The sequence below is a fragment of the Theropithecus gelada genome, chromosome 10 (genome assembly GCF_003255815.1).
Source record: "Theropithecus gelada isolate Dixy chromosome 10, Tgel_1.0, whole genome shotgun sequence".
NCBI lineage: Eukaryota > Metazoa > Chordata > Mammalia > Primates > Cercopithecidae > Theropithecus > Theropithecus gelada.
Window position 1 is genome coordinate 71,989,404 of NC_037678.1, and position 20,213 is coordinate 72,009,616.

At 50.5% G+C, this 20,213-nt stretch overlaps 1 protein-coding gene across 1 annotated transcript; it reads right to left on the reverse strand.

Moving 5' to 3' along the window:
* Positions 1-1,628: 1,628 nt before the first annotated feature.
* SRXN1 (sulfiredoxin 1) lies at positions 1,629-8,968 on the reverse strand. The gene is made up of 2 exons (XM_025400495.1): positions 8,600-8,968; positions 1,629-3,917 (listed from the first exon to the last, which is right to left on the reverse strand). Exons 1-2 carry the CDS (start codon positions 8,807-8,809, stop codon positions 3,714-3,716), a joined length of 414 nt encoding a protein of 137 aa, XP_025256280.1. The 5' UTR covers positions 8,810-8,968; the 3' UTR covers positions 1,629-3,713.
* Positions 8,969-20,213: the final 11,245 nt, after the last annotated feature.

A 20,213-nucleotide genomic window follows, 5' to 3' on the forward strand; every position in this document is an offset into this window, starting at 1 on the left:
AACAGAGCAAAACCCTGTCTCAAACAAACAAACACATTTTAAAAAGTAAATATACTTATATAAAACTTGTGAAATGGCTGGGCATGGTGGCTCATGCCTGTAATCCCAGTACTTCGGGAGGCTGAGGCGGGCAGATCACCTGAGGCCAAGAGTTTGAGACCAGCCTGGCCAACATGGTGAAACCCCGTCTCTACTAAAACAACAACGAAAAGCTTTGTGAAACGAAGAAAAAAAAAAGAAAAGAAAAGAAAAGAAAAGAAAAGAAAATTTAAATCTATCACGGTCAAATGGGTGGATTCCAGGGCAGGGAAGGCACATACTGCCTTTCACTGGAGCCAAGTTCCTGGGGGCAGAGGTTCGTTTGGGGAGGGCCACTGTAGGCTCATGGTAGCCCAGCTAGTAGGAGCCCAGAAGCTTCTTGGAGAAGGTACCTCCTTTGCTGAGCCTGAGATTCTCTGGCCCAGCACTCCCAGTATAGACAGGAGTGGGTAGACATGTATGCAAGGTCACAGAACAAGAGCAGGTAAGTAGAACCTGAACTCCAGACTCCCGGCTGAACCCGGATTAACTATTCTGCCTCTCTCAGCCGGGCGCGTGCATCCAGTCCCTTTCCACGGCGGTAGCTCTGCAAGCCCGAGGGCCAGCCCTGCAGTGGGGGCAGGAGAGCAGCGCCACCTGCTGCTATAAGAGGGAAACGCAACTCTCAGCGACCTGCAGTTTACAGCCTTTAAAACCCGGCTCCTCTTCCTTAAATGACCAACCAGTCCCCCTCTACTCCGAATCCGTTCTGCACCTCCTTCCCAGTGCCTGGCAGGGCCCTTAGCGCTGCCTGGTTGCGTCTTCTCTGCAAGAAGAAAAAGTTATTTCGGGAGGGGGCGACCATCTTCACTCTTATTCCAGCCCAGTGGGCACAGGAGGAGTTTACTCGCAGAAGACCGTGGCACCTCACCCTCGCTACAAACCTTAGGGGTACACAGTCCATCTGACAGCCTGGAAGAAGTCCCCAGGGAAGGGACAGAACTGCCCAAGGTAACACAGTTAATGAGTAGACAAGCTGGGGGGAATGAGTAGACTCATTCCACTGGGGATGGAAATGGGGAGGTCACTGTATTTGAAAATAACTGACGCAGTCTAAATGAGTGGCTCTTAGTGTGTGGTCCCTGAACAGCAGCATCAGCATCATCTGGGAACTTCTTAGAAAAGCAAATATATTATTGGGGCCTTGCCCCAATTCACCTGAATCAGAAACTCCGGGGGCCACGTCTGTAATCCCAGCACTTTGGGAGTCTGAGGCGGGAGAATCGCTTGTGCCAGGAGTTTAAGACCAGCCCAGAGAACATGGCAAAACCCTATCTCTACAAAAAAATGAGAAGGGCGCACCTGTAGTCCCAGCTACTCAGGAGGCTGAGGTGGGAAGATCGCTTAAGCCCGGGAGGTCAAGGCTGCAGCGATCCATGATCGTGCCACTGCACTCCAGCCTGGGTGACAGGGCATGACCCTGTCTCAAAACAAACAAACAAACAAACAAAAAAACAAAGTGGGGGTGGAGCCCAGCAATCTGGGATTTAGCAAACAAGCTTGAGACCCTGAACCGTTGGTCTAAAGGAATTGCACACCCCTTTTTTTTTAATTAAATAAACTTTTATTTTGGAATGATACTAGATTTACAGAAAAGTTGCAGAGATAGTATAAAGAGTTCCTGTATATCCTTCACCCAGCCTACCCCAAGGTCAACATCTTACATCACCATGGTACATTCGTCAAAACCAAGAGACTGAAATTGGTATATTAATTAAAATTCAGACTTTTTTCAGATTTACAGTTTTCCCACTAATGTCCTGTTTTTGTTCCAAGATCCAATCCAGGATACAACATTGCACTCAGGACACTCTCCCTTTTCAGGTCTATTATTGGTCACCTCAGTCATCTTTCCCTGGGAAAGAGAATGCGTGGGAAAAGTTGTTGTCCTTATTATTGAACTGGGGAAACTGAGGCTTAAAAGTGCCAAGTGACCAAGTTCCCTTAGAGGGCAGTGAGAACAAGGCCTGCCTTACTCTGTTCCCTTTCCCTGGGGACTCTTGATTTTCGGAAGCCCCTCTGGAATGTCCTACCTGGCCTAACCCCATACCACCAGTGCAGCAAGGAGGTGCCCCTACTACAGTGGGTCCAGTCCTTGGAGAGACTCACTTCCTGCCCCAACACCTCTTCCCCTAGACCCTGAGGGCCAAGACAATGTCTTAGTGCCTTCAGACTTGGCAGAGTGAGGCCCATGAAACAGAGAGAGAGAAAGGGGGAAGAGGGAAATACTTTTATTTGCCCATCCAAAATTATTTGTGATAGGTGAAAAATGGCCACAAGCTCTGCGTGGTTCCCCTCATCAAGACGTGTCGTCTGTTTCTCATCCCTTGAATCTGAGCAAAGCCTTGTGATTTGCTCTGACGGATAGAATTTAGCAGAAGTGACACTGTCCTAGTCCCAGTTCCAGGCCAAGAACCCAAGAAGTCTTTCAGCTTCTACTCTCACTCTCTTGGAACCCTGAAGCTATCATGTGAATAAGCCTCAGCTAGCCTGCTGGAGAGGCCACATGGAGGAGAACCAAGCAACTCCAGCCAACAGCCTGTCACCTTCCAGGCAAGTAAGTAAGGCTATCCTAGACCATCCAGGCCCAGCTGAGGTCAACAGCTGACCTTAACTCCATGAGGGATCCCAGGTGGGAGCAGCAGAACTGCCCTGTTGAGCCCAGCCCAAACTGCTAACCCACAGGATTGTGGGAAAATAGAGGGTTTGTTTCTAGCTGCCAAGTTTGGGGATGGTTTGTTACACAGCAAAACCTAACTGGTACACAATTCCGCCTTTCTCTCTTGGTAATGGGATCCCAGTTTTATTGCAGGAGGCAGTGTACCAGTCTCAGTAGATGGAACACGATTGGTCTACTCAACCATGACAATTCTGTTCCCTGCTGTCTTAGCTTTCTTTGCAGCTAGAGGTGCGATGGTAGCTGGCTCAGGCCAAGGGCATCTAAGTGAAAATATGCAGAGGGAGAGAGCAGGAAACAGACTTCTGACTAGGTTTTACTTTCTGATAGGTGACAGGTCCAGCTAGTTTGGCCCTTCCTCTTCCTCCACCCCTCCTTCCTTGAACGCAGACATGATTCTTGGGGATACAGCAGCCATCTTGGGACCATGAAGTAACAAGCACTGAGATCAAGGCAAAAGGATCCAAGATGTCACCCCTACCTTTGTGGAGTTGTTGAACCAATACCATTAGCCACCCATCTCCAGAATCCATGCTATGTGGAAAAACAATCTTCTGTTTGTTTAAACCACTGCAACCAAGGTTTTCCTATCCTTGCAGCTGAATGTAGTCTACATAAGAGGTTACATAGACAAAAATGCAGAGGGATCCTTGTCCTTGGGAATTTGGAGCCGGCAGCATGTGGCTCTCCAAGCGCATCTCTGTTCTCATTTCACCTTCTCAGTAATGCTTCAAGGGTAAGGCCATGATCCTATTGTCACAGAGGTGGGAACTGGGGCTCCCACACTGCACAGTGAGTCCAAGGCCTTGTAGCTGGCGAGAGGGGTGCCCAGAGTCAGACCTTCTCCCCAGGTGCAAAGAGAATGCACCCCTGCTATCCCTTCTGCATGGCCCAGCCTGCTGGAGGCCAGGTGTGTCTTTTGGGCTCCTGAAGGTGGCAGCAGGTGCCAAGGAGGCTGCTACTGCAAGTCTGGTGTGGATGCCCCCAGGTACACCCTTAGGTCTGAGAGAGTGGACTGGACAAGCTTGGCGGGGATGGTCTCTTGCTGCAGCTGCTGGTAGGCTGCGTAGCGGTGGCAGCCCCCGAAGGAGTAGAAGTAGTCACCTCCCTGGGCCCCTTTGATCCAGAGGACATCGATGGGGGGCACGCTGTCTGGGTCCTCCTGGGGAGAAGGGGCACAGAGTCAATGGATGGTACAAGGCTTGACAGTTTGTAAAGCAGACTTTGTCCACCTGTGCCACGCTCCTTATAAGGTGATCACACTGGACTACTGTGAGAGACAACTGCTAAATATCAGGAATTTTGTGAGCTGGTCGACATCACTTTGTAGCTTGAAAATCAGCCATGGGAGAGTATTTACACCAGAGAAATGGACAGATGTGGCCGGGCGCGGTGGCTCAAGCCTGTAATCCCAGCACTTTGGGAGGCCGAGACGGGCGGATCACGAGGTCAGGAGATCGAGACCATCCTGGCGAACACGGTGAAACCCCGTCTCTACTAAAAAATACAAAAAACTAGCCGGGCGAGGCGGCGGGCGCCTGTAGTCCCAGCTACTCGGGAGGCTGAGGCAGGAGAATGGCGTAAACCCGGGAGGCGGAGCTTGCAGTGAGCTGAGATCCGGCCACTGCACTCCAGCCCGGGCGACAGAGCCAGACTCCGTCTCAAAAAAAAAAAAAAAAAAAAAAAAAAAGAAATGGACAGATGCTACAAATCAGGGATTTCTCCCACACATGTATCAGTACACCACATGCACACTATCCATTGGGCCCTGTTGTAGACCCTGGGAATACAGTACAGCTGGAATGAGACTGAATAAGGCCCTGCCTTCAAGGGGCTCCAGTCTAGTGGGGCAGATGGAACAAGAAGTAAATATTAGAGTGACAAATGCTATAATGACAATAACACGGGTGAGAGGACAGAGATGGGGTCCACAAGGCCTCTCTGAGGTAAGAAGGAAGCAGAGTACTTGGAAAGATTCAGAAACGGGGCTGGGCATGGTTGCTCACACCTGTAATGAGAACTTTGGGAGGCCGAGGTGGGTGGATCACTTGAGGTCAGGAGTTTGAGGCCAGCCTGGCCAAAATGGCAAAACCCTCTCTCTACCACAAAAATTAGCTGGGCATGGTGGTGCATGCCTGTAATCACAGTTACTGAGGAGGCTGAGGCAGGAGAATCGCTTGAACCCGGGAGGCAGAGGTCGCAGTGAGCTGAGATCGCACCACTGCACTCTAGTATAGGCGACGGAGCGAGACTCCATCTCAAAAAAAATAAAAAAAAAAAAAAAAGAGAGAAGTGGAATAGTTTCAATTAAGAGCGTAGCTGCCTGGGTTCAAATCTAGCTCGCTGCTTAACAGCTATGTGATCTTCGGCAATTAATCTTTTTGTGCCTCAGTTGCCCCATCTATCAAATGGGATGGAGATAACCGATCCATCTCACAGAGCTTTTGGGTTAAATGAGTTAATATATGTAAAGCACTTTAAATCATGCTTGGCACATTGAAAGCGCTCAGTAATGTATGCTGTGTATGACCTGAGGGAAGAAGATTCCACGCAGAGGGAACAGCAAATGCAAAGGGCCTGAGGCCAGAGCACCTTCACCGTATAGGAGGCACAGCAAGGAGGCCAGTGTGACCAGAGTGGCCTCTAGGGCTCGAGGAACGGTCAGAAAGGCCAGCAGGAGCCAGATGGTGCAGATCCGTTTCTGAGAGAAGTTGGTGGGCCTGGAGTGTTCGCGATAGGGGAGAGTGATATGATCTGATGCACATTCTAGAATCCTGTCACGGGAGAACAGACTTGGCAGGGCGGACAAGGCAGGAAGGCAGAGGGGAGGCCTTTGCAGGCATTCAGCAGAAGATGCTGGTCTGGATGACGGTGTGGTGGGGACAGGGAGAGGTAGACGGGTTTGGGACACATTTAGGGGGCAGGTCCGAGGGGTCTGGCAGAAGGGGTGAATCCAAGGGCAAGAGAAAAGGGAGAATCTAAGTTGGCTTCCTGTTAGGGGCCCGCACAGCCAGGTGGAGAGTGGGTCATCCTCTAAGTAGCGAAAGCCTGGGGCAGGATGGGTGCAGCGTAGAGCACTCTGGGGAGACCCCATTAAGTGTGAGCGGCCTGAAATGCCTCCTGCTGCTGGCCCACGGGTCCTCGCTCATGATTCCACAAATGATTATTCAGCAGTAAGGCGCAGCAGTCACGAGCCTGTGCTCTGGAACTTGGCACACCTGACTTTGGATCTCGGCTCCTCTCCACAGCAGCTGGGGCACCCAGCCCTCTGAATAACATTCCTCACCTGTAAACTGGGAATAAGACATCCTAGAGGGCTGCTGCTGAAGAGTCAGTGAGCTGATGCCTACCGGGCATCCGTAGAGCACTACGGAGGGGCAGCCGTGCCAGGCAGGCCTTGTGCTGGGTACTGAAGGCACGATGGTGGATGGCCAGAATGATGGCTCCCAAAGATGTCCACGTCTGAACTCTTGTGAATACGTTACCTTACATGGGAAAAGGGACTTGGCGGACGGAATTAAGGTAAGGATCTTGAGATGCAGAAATTATCCAAGGTTATCTAGATGGGTCGAATGTCATTATCAGCGTCCTTAAAACTGGGAAGAGGGAGCAGAAGAAGAGGTCAGAGTGATGCGATGTGAGAAGGCCTTGGTCTAATGTTGCTGGTTAGAGGAAGAGGCCAGAAGCCAAGCAGTGTGGGTGGCGTCTGGAAGCTGGGAAAGGTGAGGAAATAGATTCTCCCCTAGAGCCTATAGAAAACAGTGCAGCCCTGCTTGATGTTAGCCCAGTAAGACCCATTTTGGACTTCTGACGATAAATAAAGCTGTGTTGTTTTAAGCCATCAACTTTGTGGTAACCTACAGTGGCCCCAGAAAACTAACATAGGTGTACGTAAGCAAAGGAAGAGCTGGTTCTGGCCCTTGGAGCCTACAGTTCTAGCATGGAAGGCAGGTGTCTAAACAGGACATTAAAAGCCAGTGAGCTGTAATCCCAGCACTTTGGGAGGTTGAGGCGGGCAGATCACTTGAGGTCTGGAGTTTGAGGCCAGCCTGGCCAATATGGTGAAACCCCATCTCTACTAAAATACAACAACCAGCCAGGCGTGGTGGTGGGTGCCTGTAATCCCAGCTACTCAGGATGCTGAGGCAGGAGAATAGCTTGAACCTGGGAGGCAGAAGTTGCAGTGAGCCGAGATCGCGCCACTGCACCCCAGCCTGGGCGACAGAGAGAGACAATGTCTTTAAAAAAAAAAAAAAAAAAAAGCCAGTAGATCAGAGCTATGCAGGTGGTCACACAGGTGGCTGCAGGCCCACAGAGCTAACCTGGTAGGGACGGTCAGGGAAGATGCTGACACTGAGACAGGAAGACTGAGGAAGAGTCAGAAACAACAAGGCAGAGACAGAAGAGGTTCTCAACAGGAGAAAAAGCCCAGTGGTGGGACAGGGCGTGTATGGCAGATCCCTTCCCATCTCAGCCAGGCACTGTGCTACTGTTGTGGCAACAGATAAGATGGGACAAGGTCCTCGCCCTTGTAGAGTTCACAAGAGGTCGGGAAGACAGAAAATAAAATGCAACACAAATAAATGTATGATATAATTTCTGGTGGACATAAGTGGTATCCTGAGAAACATCTCGGGCTAAGGGGAGAGCTAGAGACGCCAGGGACCCTGACCAAGGGTGATCAAGGAGGCAGAGAGCTGGACCAGGCAGGGGGGCAGGCCCTGTGGTTGTCGGGGGAAGTGGCTCCAGGCAGTGAGGACAGCAGTGTAAATACTAGGACTGAAAGTTAATCGGGGGTGGCTGTAGAGGTGCTGGGTGGGGCTTAGGGATCTCATGTGCTCACCTTCCAAGGGTCGGGGGGAGGGGACGCAATGTCGTGTAGGCCTAACCTGACACCTGTTCTTGCACCTGCCAGAATCACTCTGGCATTCTTTTTTTTTTTTTTTTTTTTTTTGAGGCGGAGTCTTCACTCTGTCCCCCAGGCTGGAGTGCAGTGGCACCATCTCGGCTCACTGCAAGCTCCGCCTCCCGGGTTCGCGCCATTCTCCTGCCTCAGCCTCCCGAGTAGCTGGGACTACAGGCGCCGCCACCGCGCCCGGCTAATTTTTTGTATTTTAGTAGAGACGGGGTTTCACCTTGTTAGCCAGGATGGTCTCGATCTCCTGACCTCGTGATCCGCCCGCCTCGGCCTCCCAAAGTGCAGGGATTACAGGCGTGAGCCACCGCGCCCGGCCCACTCTGGCATTCTTAACACCCTCCCTCAGTGGTGGAGCTGACCCTTGACCTCTTCCACTTCCCATTCAGACGAGGGCCTCCCAGCAGATACGACACACCCAGTCCCACTGTCACTGACTGTCACAGCCATGATAACCCACGGCTTATCTCCGGGTAGTGCAGTGGCCATGTGCTGGGCAGTGGGGGCCGGCTGCCTGGGTGTGAATCCTAGCCGTGCCACTTTTTAAGCGCCTGATCTTAGTCAAGCCGCTGAAATCTTCCCTGCCTCAGTTTCTCGTTTGCAAAAGAGACACTCTCTACCTCATAGGTACTCATTGGGTTGGCATTGGAAACTAAGGGACTTCCTGCAGTTCCTGGACCACTGCAAGCACTAGCGTTATAAGCATTATCATCACTACTTTAATTATCTCGTCCAATTCCCTCCTTGCTCAAGTGAGGAAACAGAGGCCCAGAAAGGCCCAGCCACTTGCTGAAGGTCACACAGCAGATGCTAAGCTCCGGCTGAGCCTGGAACCACTCTGTCTCGCCTCCATCGCGGCGACCTCCCTCCGACGACGACCTCCCCTCCAAAGCCCTCCCTCCGGCTGGCTGGACTCCTCGGGGCCTCACCCGGATAGTGTTCACGAGGCTCTGCACCTTGGCGGGGTCCAGCACGGACGGCAGCGGCCGGATAAGCACGTTCAGTGGCACGTTGTGTACCGCGGCGATGCAGCCCGAGTGGATGCTGCCGCCTTGCGCGCCACCGCTCGGCCCGGGCCCCTCGGGCGCCCCCCGATCCGCGCCGGCTCTGCCCAGCGCTCCACCAGCACGCAGCCCCATCGTCGCCGCCACCGTCGTCGCCGCCGCCGCCGCCGCGGGACTCGCCGCCTCCTCCGGCCTTAACTCTGGCCGGGCCGTACCATTCTGCGCGGTCGGGTGGGGGGGCCCGGGCCAGGGCGCGTTTCTCCCGCGGCCCCGCCGTGGTCCGGTCTCAACCCCGCGGTCCCCCCCGCGACTCAGGCTCCGCTCGCCAGGTGCGGCCGGACTCGCGCGGGGCTCCGGCTCTCCACCGGGGGGCGCCTCCCGCCTCCCCTCCGCCGCGCGGCGTCCGGGGAGTGGAAGCGCCCGGGCGGGCTGACTCAGGGTGAGTTTGCAGGTCGCGGGGCGGGAGGGGCGCGGGTGACGCACCGGCCGCGGTGACTTAGGCCGCGGGGGCGGGGGTGGAGAGCGAGGCGAACCTGCCCAGCCGAGATGAGTCGGCAAAGCCTGCAGTGCGCTGCTGCCCCGCTGCTAGGGCTCCTAGCCAGCGAGGTGATGATCCCCACCAACGGTTCCACTTCCAATCTGGTACTGGCTGTGTCTGGCGCCGTTCCAAACATTTTGCACGAATATTGACTTATCTAAACCTCAAAACAACCCTGCAAGGAAGGTATGATTGTTATTCCCATTTTACAGAAGAGGAGACTGAGACACAGAGGTTTAAGTGATTTACCCAAGATCATGGAGCTAGTAAGTGGCCGAATCCGCATTCAAATCCAGATAGTCTGGCTCCGGAGTCCGCTCTCTGCCCCACGGCTGGTTGCCTTGGTTCAGCAACAGTGACTGTCACACGGAGCCCTCAGGAATCGCGCTGACAATGTGTGGGCCCTGCCTTCGAGTTCCACACTGTTTGTATCATTACAACACTACTGGAAGTAGGTGCAGTTATAGACCCGCTTGTTCAAGATCAGCTGAAATGAAAGTCAGGTCATACAAGTCCATACTGTGGAGCCACCTAACCACCAACTCCAAGCAGGAAGGTGGACAATCCCAGACTCGGTTGAAGACAACCATGTCTGGTTTGTCTGTCTTCCTTCTCCACGTGGATGGTACAAACACGGAGGAATGCATACTTACCCTGCCAGCCCGAGAAAACTCCACATGGAGGAGGGGGCCAGGGGTTTCTACTTTGCCTTGAGCCAGTTGCTGACACTGTCTGAATCCTGTCTGTAAAATGAAGTAATGCTGCCCCTCACTCAAAGTTGTGTGAATTGAGAGAGTGCTCATAGTGCTCTGTGAATTGCGTAACATCCATTTTGCTGTTGAAGATCTTTTATTTTGGGTTCTTAGTCTCTCACAAAACCTTAGAACACTGAGACCAAGATTTGAGCCTTTCCCTTTCCAAACATAATTCCCGTGGACACGTAAATGATACTTTGTTTCCAGAAGTAGAACTGATACCCACACCTCAGCCCCAGAGCACTTTGGGAGGCCGAGACGGGCGGATCACGAGGTCAGGAGATCGAGACCATCCTGGCTAAAGCGGTGAAACCCCGTCTCTACTAAAAAAATACAAAAAACTAGCCGGGTGAGGTGGCGGGCGCCTGTGGTCCCAGCTACTCAGGAGGCTGAGGCAGGAGAATGGCGGGAACCTGGGAGGCGGAGCTTGCAGTGAGCCGAGATCCCACCACTGCACTCCAGCCTGGGCAACAAAGCGAGACTCCGTCTCAAAAAAAAAAAAAAAAAAAAAAAAAAGAGAATTTCATCAAGAAGGAAGTTATCCCTTCTAAAACATCTTCCTCATTATAAGAAGTAAGAATGGCAAGATAACAGTTTCTAGAGTGGAAAAGTGGAGCTCTGGCCTGATTCTTTCATCATGGTGTACTCAGGGGGACCTCATTTCCTGGTATCAAATTCTCTGTGTTAAGATATCTATGGCCCAATTCAAAATTGCTTAAGCAATAAGAAGGTTTGTTTTCTCACATAATAAGATGTGGTAGGCATGTCTAAGGTTGGTAAAGAGGCAGTTGAACAAAGACTCCAGTTCTGGCTGGGTGCGGTGGCTCACACCTGTAATCCCAGCACTTTAGAAGGCTGAGGCAAGCAAATCACTTGAGGCCAGGAGTTCGAGACCAGCCTAGCCAACATAGTGAAACCCTGTCTCTACCAAAAGTACCAAAATTAGCCAGGCATGGTGGTACGCGCTTGTAGTCCCAGTTACTCCAGAGGCTGAGACAGGAGAATCGCTTGAAACTGAGAGGCAGAGGTTGCAGTGAGCTGATATCATGCCACCGCATTCCAGCCTGGGTGACAGAGCAGGACTCTGTCTCAGAAAAAAAAAAAAAAAAAAAAAAAAAAAAGATTCTGGTTCTGTCTATCCTTTTGTGCCATCATCCTCAGTGTTCTATTATCCTGCAATGTGCCCTTCATGGTCCCAAGATGGCTGCTGTAGCTCAAAGCATCACATCACTACATGCGAATGTCCACAAGTGGAAGTTAGGACATCCTTTGCACCTCTTTTTAAGAGTGAATAAACCTTTCCTGGCTGGATGCAGTGACTCACACCTTCTGACCATCCACTCCTCGAGCCCTGGAGTCCACTCTAGTCACGCTGGTCTCCTTGCTGTGCCTCCTCCACAGCGAACGTGTCCTGGCCTCAGGCCCTTTACATTTGCTATTCCCTCTGCATGGAACGCTCTTCCCTCAGGTCATACACAGCATACATTACTGAGTGCTTTCCCTGTGCCCAGCATGGTTTGATGCGCTTTACATATATTAACTCTTGGAACCCAGCAGCTCTATGAGATGAGTCTGTTATCTCCATCCCCATTTGATAGATGGGGTATCCCTGTGGGAGCTCTGCCCATACGTTCCAGAGGTGCCAGGCCATTCACTAATGGGGGCAGGAGCTGGTGAGTAAATGCCAGTCTTCTACTGTCACAGGTGGATGATTCGGAGAGGTGTTCTAGACCATTCAGATCTCTCTGGAACCTTCTCAGAGACCAGAAGTACTTATCCCTATTACTACAACTGACTTCACTAACACCCTCTCTGTCCCATTCCTCTCACCCCTTACTTCTGCTTCCAGGGACCACCTTCCACATAAATGACTTACACTAAAGTCTCAGACTTGCTATCAGGGAGCCAAAACTAAAACAAAAGGGAAACTTGATACTGGGTCATCCCCTATAATTCTGTACCTTGCGTAGGTTAAAATTGCACTATTTTATTGCATGTGTGACCTCGGGCCAGTCACCTGCCCGTGCCTGTTTCCTAATCTGCAAAATGGACATGCGGTCACCTAATTCACAGGGATGTTGGAAGAATGAAGAGAGATGATGTTAGGTGAGGTCCCTAGAACAGTGCACAACACATTATAAGTGCTCAATAAATGTTTGCTGTTTGATTGCATTTTAAATTATAACAGAGCTTGAAGGTCTCTCCGTGTCTTCACTTTCAGACTAGTCTTGATGTATTAGTCAAGACTTTTGTTTGCAAGTGACAGAAAGCCAATGTGAATTAGCTTAATGAAAATGGGGATGCTTCGCTATTCCCTTGACTGAGGTGAAGCCGGGCCTCAGGGGAAAGTAAGTTGAGAGATTTCTTTTTTCTGCCCTCACTCAGCAGAGGGATTATCTCTACATGTCAGGAACATGACTGTCAACAGCAATGATATTTGGCTTTCACTAAGGGAAACCTGACAAGAGAGACTTAATACAACTTAAAGTGTTTCCTCTATTAAAAAAAAAAGTCTGGAGGTAGGAAGTCCATGGCTGGGATGGCTGCTCCATGGTCACTAGTGGCATAGGCCCTTTCTATCTTTCTGCTCCATCATTTTTGAGCAGAGTTTTCATTCCCAGGGTCACCTCCTATTCAAGATAGTTGCTGAAGTGCCAGCCATCTCATCCAAATTCCACCCTGAAAAGAGGTGGAGAAATGGAAAGGCAAAGGATATGACCCTTCCCCTTTTTAGGATGCTATCTCAGAAATTTTATATAACCTTTCCCCTTGCGTGTCATTGACTAGAAATTGGTCACATGGCCACCCCTGGCTGCAAGGGCAGCTGGATATGTTGTCTTCATTCATAGCGGTAATGTGCTCAGCTAAAATTGGAGTTCTCTTACTAAGGAAGAATAGAGATTGATAAGTAGCTAGCAATTGGAGCCACAGCTCTCAAGTTACAGGCCTTATGGCACAGAGAGAGGGAGAGAGAGAAAATTTCCAAGTTCTAGTCAGATGCCTACATATGAACAAACCAGCTATAGCATTGGGGGGCAGAGACTTTCTTAAAAGCATAAGCCATCATTATTTATTATAATGACTTAAAGGTATGGAGTTCATTTAAAGGTAATTACTGGTCAACTGCTATTGGCTGGGCTGGACCCAGGGGATTTAGTGATCAGCAAAAAGACACTACCAATCTCTGCATTATGAAGCTTACAGTGTAGTGGAGGATTCAGATAATGATCAAATAATCATACTGGTTAATGGAGAGTGTAAAGTATACGTTGATAGTAGGTGCTGCAAAAGAATGGCATGTGGTTCTGAGGAAGTGCCTTAGTCCTTTTGGCTGCCATAGCAATACCATAGACTGTGGCTTATAAACAACAGAAATTTATTTCTCACAGTTTCAGGGGCTGAGAAATCCAAGATCAAGGTGACTCTGTATCTCCCCAACATCCATATGTTGAAATCCCAGGTGCTGATGTTGGGAGGTGGGCCTTTGGGAAGTGATTATGTCGCGGGGTTCCTGGGGGCAGAGCCCTCGTGAGTGAGATTAGTGTCCTTTTTCTTTCTTTTGAGACAGGGTCTCACTTTTGTCACCCAGGCTGGAGTGCAGTGGAACTGTAAAGAAAACTTCAAATTTTAAAAATCAGGAACCTGATAATAACTAAGGAATCCTGAACAGAGTATTGGTAGAAATACAGATGAAAAAGGCCATTTGGATGAGGAAATGAGGAAGATATTGGACGATGGAAAAAAGACCATCTTGTTACAAAATGGCAAAGAACTTGGCTGAATTATGTCCATGTTCTAGTGCTTTATAGGAGGTAGAACTTGTGAGCAATGAAACGGGATATTTAACTGAAGCTATTTCTAAGCAAAGTGTTGAAGCTGTGGCTTGGCTCCTCCTGACTGCTTACAGTAAAATATAAGTAGAAATAAATGAGTTAAAGATGCGACTTTTAAGCAAATAGGAAGCAAAATGTAAAGATTTGAAAAATTTTCAGCCTATCCATATTGCAAAGAATCAGAAAGAATGTTTGGGAGAAAACATTAGTCTCCATAAGGAGACTGTAATGGTTATGAACTTAATCAGCCATCCCAGCTGGAAAACTGCCATCTTGAATTGAAGGGGAAGGAGATGGGGAGGGATGAAGGAAGGCTGTTTGACTTCTTGGGTTTTTCAGGACAAGACCAGAATGCAAACTATTGTTCAAGACAAGGGAAGAATGACCCTGACGGCAATTCAGAGGTCATCAAGGCTATCTCCTTGCTTTCAAAAGTCAGGGACATTGCCTTGCATTCAACAGGTTAGAGGGCCTCTGTCCAAAGCCATGGAGGAAGAGCTGCCCAGAGCTGTTGGGGTGGGGCTACCCAGAGCCCTGGGAACATGACCTCTGCTGGATAGAGCTGGAGGGACAGGACCACCACCCCAGAGGGTACAGAGGGTGGGACCAACACCATCGTGGATCTGGAAGGCTGCCTCAGTGGGCCTGGAAGCAGAGCATTTAATGAACCAAAGATGATTTTTCTTGAGCCTTAAGATCTCATGGAGTTTGCCTTGTAGTTTGGATGTAATTTGGATCTGCTATTCCTTTCTTCTTTCCTATTTTTCCCTTTTGGAATGGTCTATCTTATACCTGTCCCACCATTGTATTTTGGAAGCAAATAACTTGCTTGATTTAACAGGCTCACAGCTGGAGAACAATTTGCCCCAGGATGCATCACACCTTGAGTCTCAGCCATATTTGACTTAGATGACACTTAGGTAATAAAACTTTGGATTTTAGACTTCAGAGTTGATGCTGGAATGAGTTAAGACTTTTGGGGCTGTTGGGATGTAAGGAATGAATGTATTTTGCATGTGAGAAGGATGTGAATTTGGCAGGGGGTGGGGACAGAGGCAGAATGCTATAGACAGAATGTTTGTGTTCCTCCAAAATTCATGTTAAAATCCTAACCCCCAGTATGATGGTATTAGGAGGTGGGTTTTTGGGAGATAACTAGGTCATGAAGGCAGAGCCCTCATTAATGCAATTAGTGAGTTTATAAAAGAGATCCCAGAGAGCTCCCTCACCCCTTCTACCATGTGAGGACATGATGAGAAGATGGTAGAACCAGAAATCAGGTCCTTACCAGACATTGAATCTGCTGGCCCTTGGATCTAGGACTTCTCAGTCTCCAGAACTGTGTGAAATACATTTCTGTTGTTTCTAAACCACCTAGTCTACGGTAGTTTGTTATAGCAGCCTACGCAGACTAAGACAGCCATGATCTGATCTGCATTTCTGAAAGATCCCTGTGGCTGCTGTGGATGGAGGGAGGGAGGCCAGGGAGGCAGAATGGATCCAGGGAGACCAGGGAGAAGACTAGTACAGTTGTCTAGATAAGAGATGATGGTGGCTCTGGACCAAGGTGGAGACTGAGAAGATGGAGAGGAAAAATTGACAGGACCTGGTGGAGTGGGTGGCGGGATGGGGAGACAGACGTGAGAGAGATGACCTCTGGGTTTTGTGACTGCAGGACTGGATGGGTGCTGGTGTCATTCACAGAGGTGGGATGCCCCAGAGGAGAAGCAAATCACAGCTTCAGACCTGGGCTGGTCTCTGGTGCTTTTGGGATATCAAAGTGGAGGTGGCCTGCAGGCAGATACAGATTTGCAGCTCAGAGAGGGGGCTGGAATGGAAAATGTTAGTGTATGGGCCATCTCATGTAGGTAGAAATTGAACCCATGGGTGTAATTAGATTGCTTTAGGAGAGTACACAGAGCAGAAAGTGGGTTCCTTCCTTGGGTATCGGGTAGGTGAGTCTGCAAAGCTGCTAGGTGGAGCAGCCAGACAAGTAAGAGGAGAACCAGATAGTCATGTCATGTCATGTCATGGAGGTCTCAAAGCTCTTTGAGAACGTCGTAAAAAGGAGACTGGATCCATGTGCCAGTTGAGGTACTCTGGACTGCAGGTAACAGGAACCTGATTCAACTGACTGAAACAGTAAACTCATGTCTTCAGGTATGTTCAAGTAAACAGAAGTCCACAGGCAGCAAGCACCATGAGTGGGATTCAGGGTGGTGTTTTCATTGGCTCCGTGATGTCATAAAGGACCCAGGCTTTTTCCGTGCCCCTGCATTGCCATATGTGGTGTAGGCTTCATGCTAAGGCCAGTTCATTTCATGGTCACAAGATGACATGCTTCTCTGTTCACATTTGAGGGGAAGAGGAACTGGACTTCCTTTCCTTTTAAGAAAAAGGAAGCAGCAAGTTTTCTATACCCTTCCGGCAACCCTCTCCTTAAGTCTCATTGGCCAGAATTAGGTTATGTGCCCATTTCTGAACCGTGGGAGATGTTAGTATTCTTACACCAGTAAAGACTACCTCTTAAGCTGATGTTCAATCCCCAGATTGCATGGTTGCTAATCCAGGAGAGAGGGGTGGGGTGGAATGGTTATTGGACCTGTATAACTGGGCTGGATATGGCTGATATCCAGCATTCTTTCCCACCTTCCTCTAGGGTGCCTTCTAGATTGCATAGTTGGAGAGTTGAAAACTATATTTCTCAGATCTCTTTGCCGCAAAGATACTGACAGGGAATTAAGTTCTACCAGTTAGATGTACTTCCACGAGATATGGATGGCAGACGTGGGCTGGGGCCATCTCCCGACTGGTTTGACTCTTGCTACTGTCAAGATCGTCTTGGAGGTGTTAAGATTTTCTGTAGCAGTGTTCCAGCATTGTGCCACCAGCACAGTGGGAGACAGGAGACAGTTATAGAGGCAGTGGCAAGGGCCTGCTGATCCCTCGGTTGCACCTATGATGTGGTGTTCTTCAACTCAGTAGTTCCAGTGCACCCTATTGACCACCACCAACTCCCACTCCACACCCTCCCCCACCACTGACTGTGGAACAGGCAGGTGCTGTCTCGGTGGCAGCAGTTCTGCAGTGGAGTTCTGGACTCCAGCAGATGGCTCACTTCTTCAGCCCTTCCACAAATTTTGTCAGCAGCCAATTATTGAAGTATTAAATCCTTTCTCTTCAAAGGGATTTAATACATGTTTATAAAATCCTGATCTAGAGTGGTTTCTGTTCCTGGCACCTAAAACAAACATAGTGGATCCAATAGCCAGTCATGGGCAGTGTATGTGGGTGGTTAAGGGATACAGCAGGTGCCTGAGTTTCTCAAAACCCCACTGGCGAGGCAGGCAGATCACTTGAGGCAAGGAGTTCGAGACCAGCCTGGCCAACATGGTGAAACCCCGTCTCTATTAAAAATACAAAAATTGGCCGCATGCGAGGGCTTATGCCTGTAATCCCAGCACTTGGAGAGGCTGAGGTGGGCGGATCACAAGGTCAAGAGATTGAGACAATCCTGGCCAATATGGTGAAACCCTGTCTCTACTAAAAATACAAAAATTAGCTGGGCATGGTGGCATGCGCCTGTAGTCCCAGCTACTCAGGAGGCTGAGGCAGGAGAATTGCCTGAACCTGGGAGGCAGAGGTTGTAGTGAGCCAAGATCATGCCACTGCAGCCTGGCAACAGAGCGAGACTCCATCTCAAAAAAAAAAAAAACAAAAAACAAAAAAAAAAAAAAAAATTGGCCAGGCATGGTGGTGCATGCCTGTAATCCCAGCTACTTGGGAGGCTGAGGCAGGAGAACTGCTTGAACCCAGAAGGCAGAAGTTGCAGTGAGCTGAGATTGCGTCACTGCACTCCAGCCTGGGCAACAGAGCCAGACTCTGTCTCAAAGAAAACAAACAAGAAACCATTGGAGATTTTGCAGAGTTAGGGGAAGGTTCCCACAACTGCTATTGTTGTTGAAAACAGCTAGCACATTGCTCAGGATGCAGCTGCTTGTCCAGAGGTGTGTGGAGGGAAGGCGGACAGGCACCAGGTAGACAGTCTGCAAACTGAGTGCACTGCTTACACAGGAGGAAACCGACAAAGAGGCCCCAGAGGAGGCAGGTTCTAGCCTGCAGCTTCCCCATCCCATTACATGGCATCCATCCCTCAAAACATGCAGGTTATGCTTCTTGGTAAGTCTGAGTTGAGGGTAGGTGGCAGGGGTTGGTGGTCCCCACTGAAGTTTTCAGTAAGGTGAGACAGATTTGTATTTTGAAGGATCACTAAGGCAGCTATTGAGGATGATGTATTGGTTGACTTGAACACTTTTGGTGACAGGTAGCTCAGAAGCTCTATGGGCAACTCACTGTTTTTGGACAACTTTGCCAGCTGAGCCAAAGTCAACATTTTTGCCTGCTTCCACTCACTGAATATGTGACCATATATGACTGGGCAGAGCAGTAGGGGATGAACTGGGGAAGAATATTGGGGTTGTAAACTGGCTGTCCACAGACACATGTGGACCACAGTTGTAATTGTTTGGTAGGTGTAATTTGAATCGTATTTCTCTAAGGTGAGACACACTCCAATTAGTCACAGGCTTCACCTTCCCTAACGTCTTAAGGCAACTGGCTTCACTCACATGTTATTAATCAGGTTTTTAAACCCTTATTTGAGGAATATTAAGGATTGAGGATGCCTGAGACCCTGTAAATGCCAAGGGACCCTTGGGGCTATGTGACCCTTGGTGGCAGCTACAGGCTGCTCAGGCTATAGAGAGGAAAACGGAGTGGAAAAATACTGTCTCTCGGATGCCCTCCCCTTCTTCTCATTCCCCCCTTCGCCCCCGCACCCTGCTCCAATCAGAATGTCTGGAGGCGATGGTGAGTGGCCAAAGTCCCTTTAATATCCCTGAATTGCGTTACAAGTAATACTGCTGGAGGTGGGGAAGGGATGGGGGTTTGGGGGTGAGTTGGGATAGGACGGAGGAGGAGCGCCAAGCGCTCATACAAAATATGGCCAAAAGGCTTAGCATGCATGGAAAATTATTGCTGTCAGAAGTTCCTATTTACAGGGTCAACACCCTCCATAATTGCTTCTGCTACCCCTCTCCCTCCCACCATCCCTGCAGCCTCCCTTCCCGCTGGGCCTGGAGCTGAGCAAAGGCCCATTCACCCCTCTGGAGCCCTGGGGAAGTGCCCCTGCTACAGGGGTGCCTCCAGTCTCCCCCTTCTTTTGTGGCTAAGAGGAGGGGAGAGGAGGATCTGAGAGTCCAGGACTCCTGCCCGTAAGCTGGGTGCAGAGCAATGGGGCAGAGGCGTGTGCTTAAAGCGGAGGGGGCCGGGGCCCGTGCGTGTGGAGGTGTGTGCTTCGGTCCTCGCCCGGGCATGCAAAAGCGCAGCGGAGGAGGTAGTGGCGGCCAACGGGCGGGTGGCTGGCAGCCCGGCCCCTCTGTCCGGGAGAGTTGCATAGACGTGGCCGGGAGAGAGCGCCCCTCCCGGGGAGCAGGCCAGAGGCCCCAGCGGGTCCGGGGCTCAGTCGGTCCCTGGAACCTGGGGTCCCTCGGGAAGAGGAATAAATAAGAAACAAATCGAGGAGGCTCCTCTCTCCGGGCTGCCTGGAGTGGCAGGGTAAGGTTCAGGAGGGCGGGGACCTGCCCCACGCCTGGACCTCCTGATGCTCCCTCACCCCACAAGTTGAGGGTCAGCAAGCTGCCCCCCAATTCTCGAGTCCCCTTCCTTAGTGAGTGCGGGCTCTGGTGAGGATGGATTTCTCCCGAGACGCGGGGGTGTGTGTGGTGGGGGCAGCCTTCTGTGGCCTATGCTGTCCCTCTCCTTGCCTGGCTTCCTGACCTCCCAGTCCAGCTGGGGAAGCCAGACTGTCCCTGGGTGAGGCCAAGAGATTAAATAGAATAATAAATAGATAAATAAATAAATACACAAATAAATAACTGGAAGGACCCAGCCGGACGGGGGAAGGGCATTGGTGAGGTGCTCCAGACCTCCCCTCAACAAGTAAGGAAGGGGATCTGTGGCCCTGGGGATGGGGGAAAGTGCTCAGAGAGTCTGGGGGTAGGGCAGCTCCAGATTGCGGAAGCCCAGGTTGTGCCGGGGAGAGAGGGGTTACAATAGGGGGCAGGGCCCTGAAGTGCCCCTCAAGCCCCCTCCAGGTTAGGTAAACTCAGAGGGGTGACAGTTGCTAGAGAGGTGAGGGCATCTGGAGCTGGGGCTGGGAGTGGGTGATGAGATCCCCATGGACTGAAGAGAGTAGGAAATGTGTGTGGGAGTGTGTGTGTGTGTGTGTGTGTGTGTATGTATGGCCGGGCCTAAGGCCTGAGCATGGATGGGATCAGGGACAGATTGGAGACTTCAAGAAGGGTGAAGATTAGATCCCCAGATGGGCACACTCTGGGAGACTCAGCAGAGGC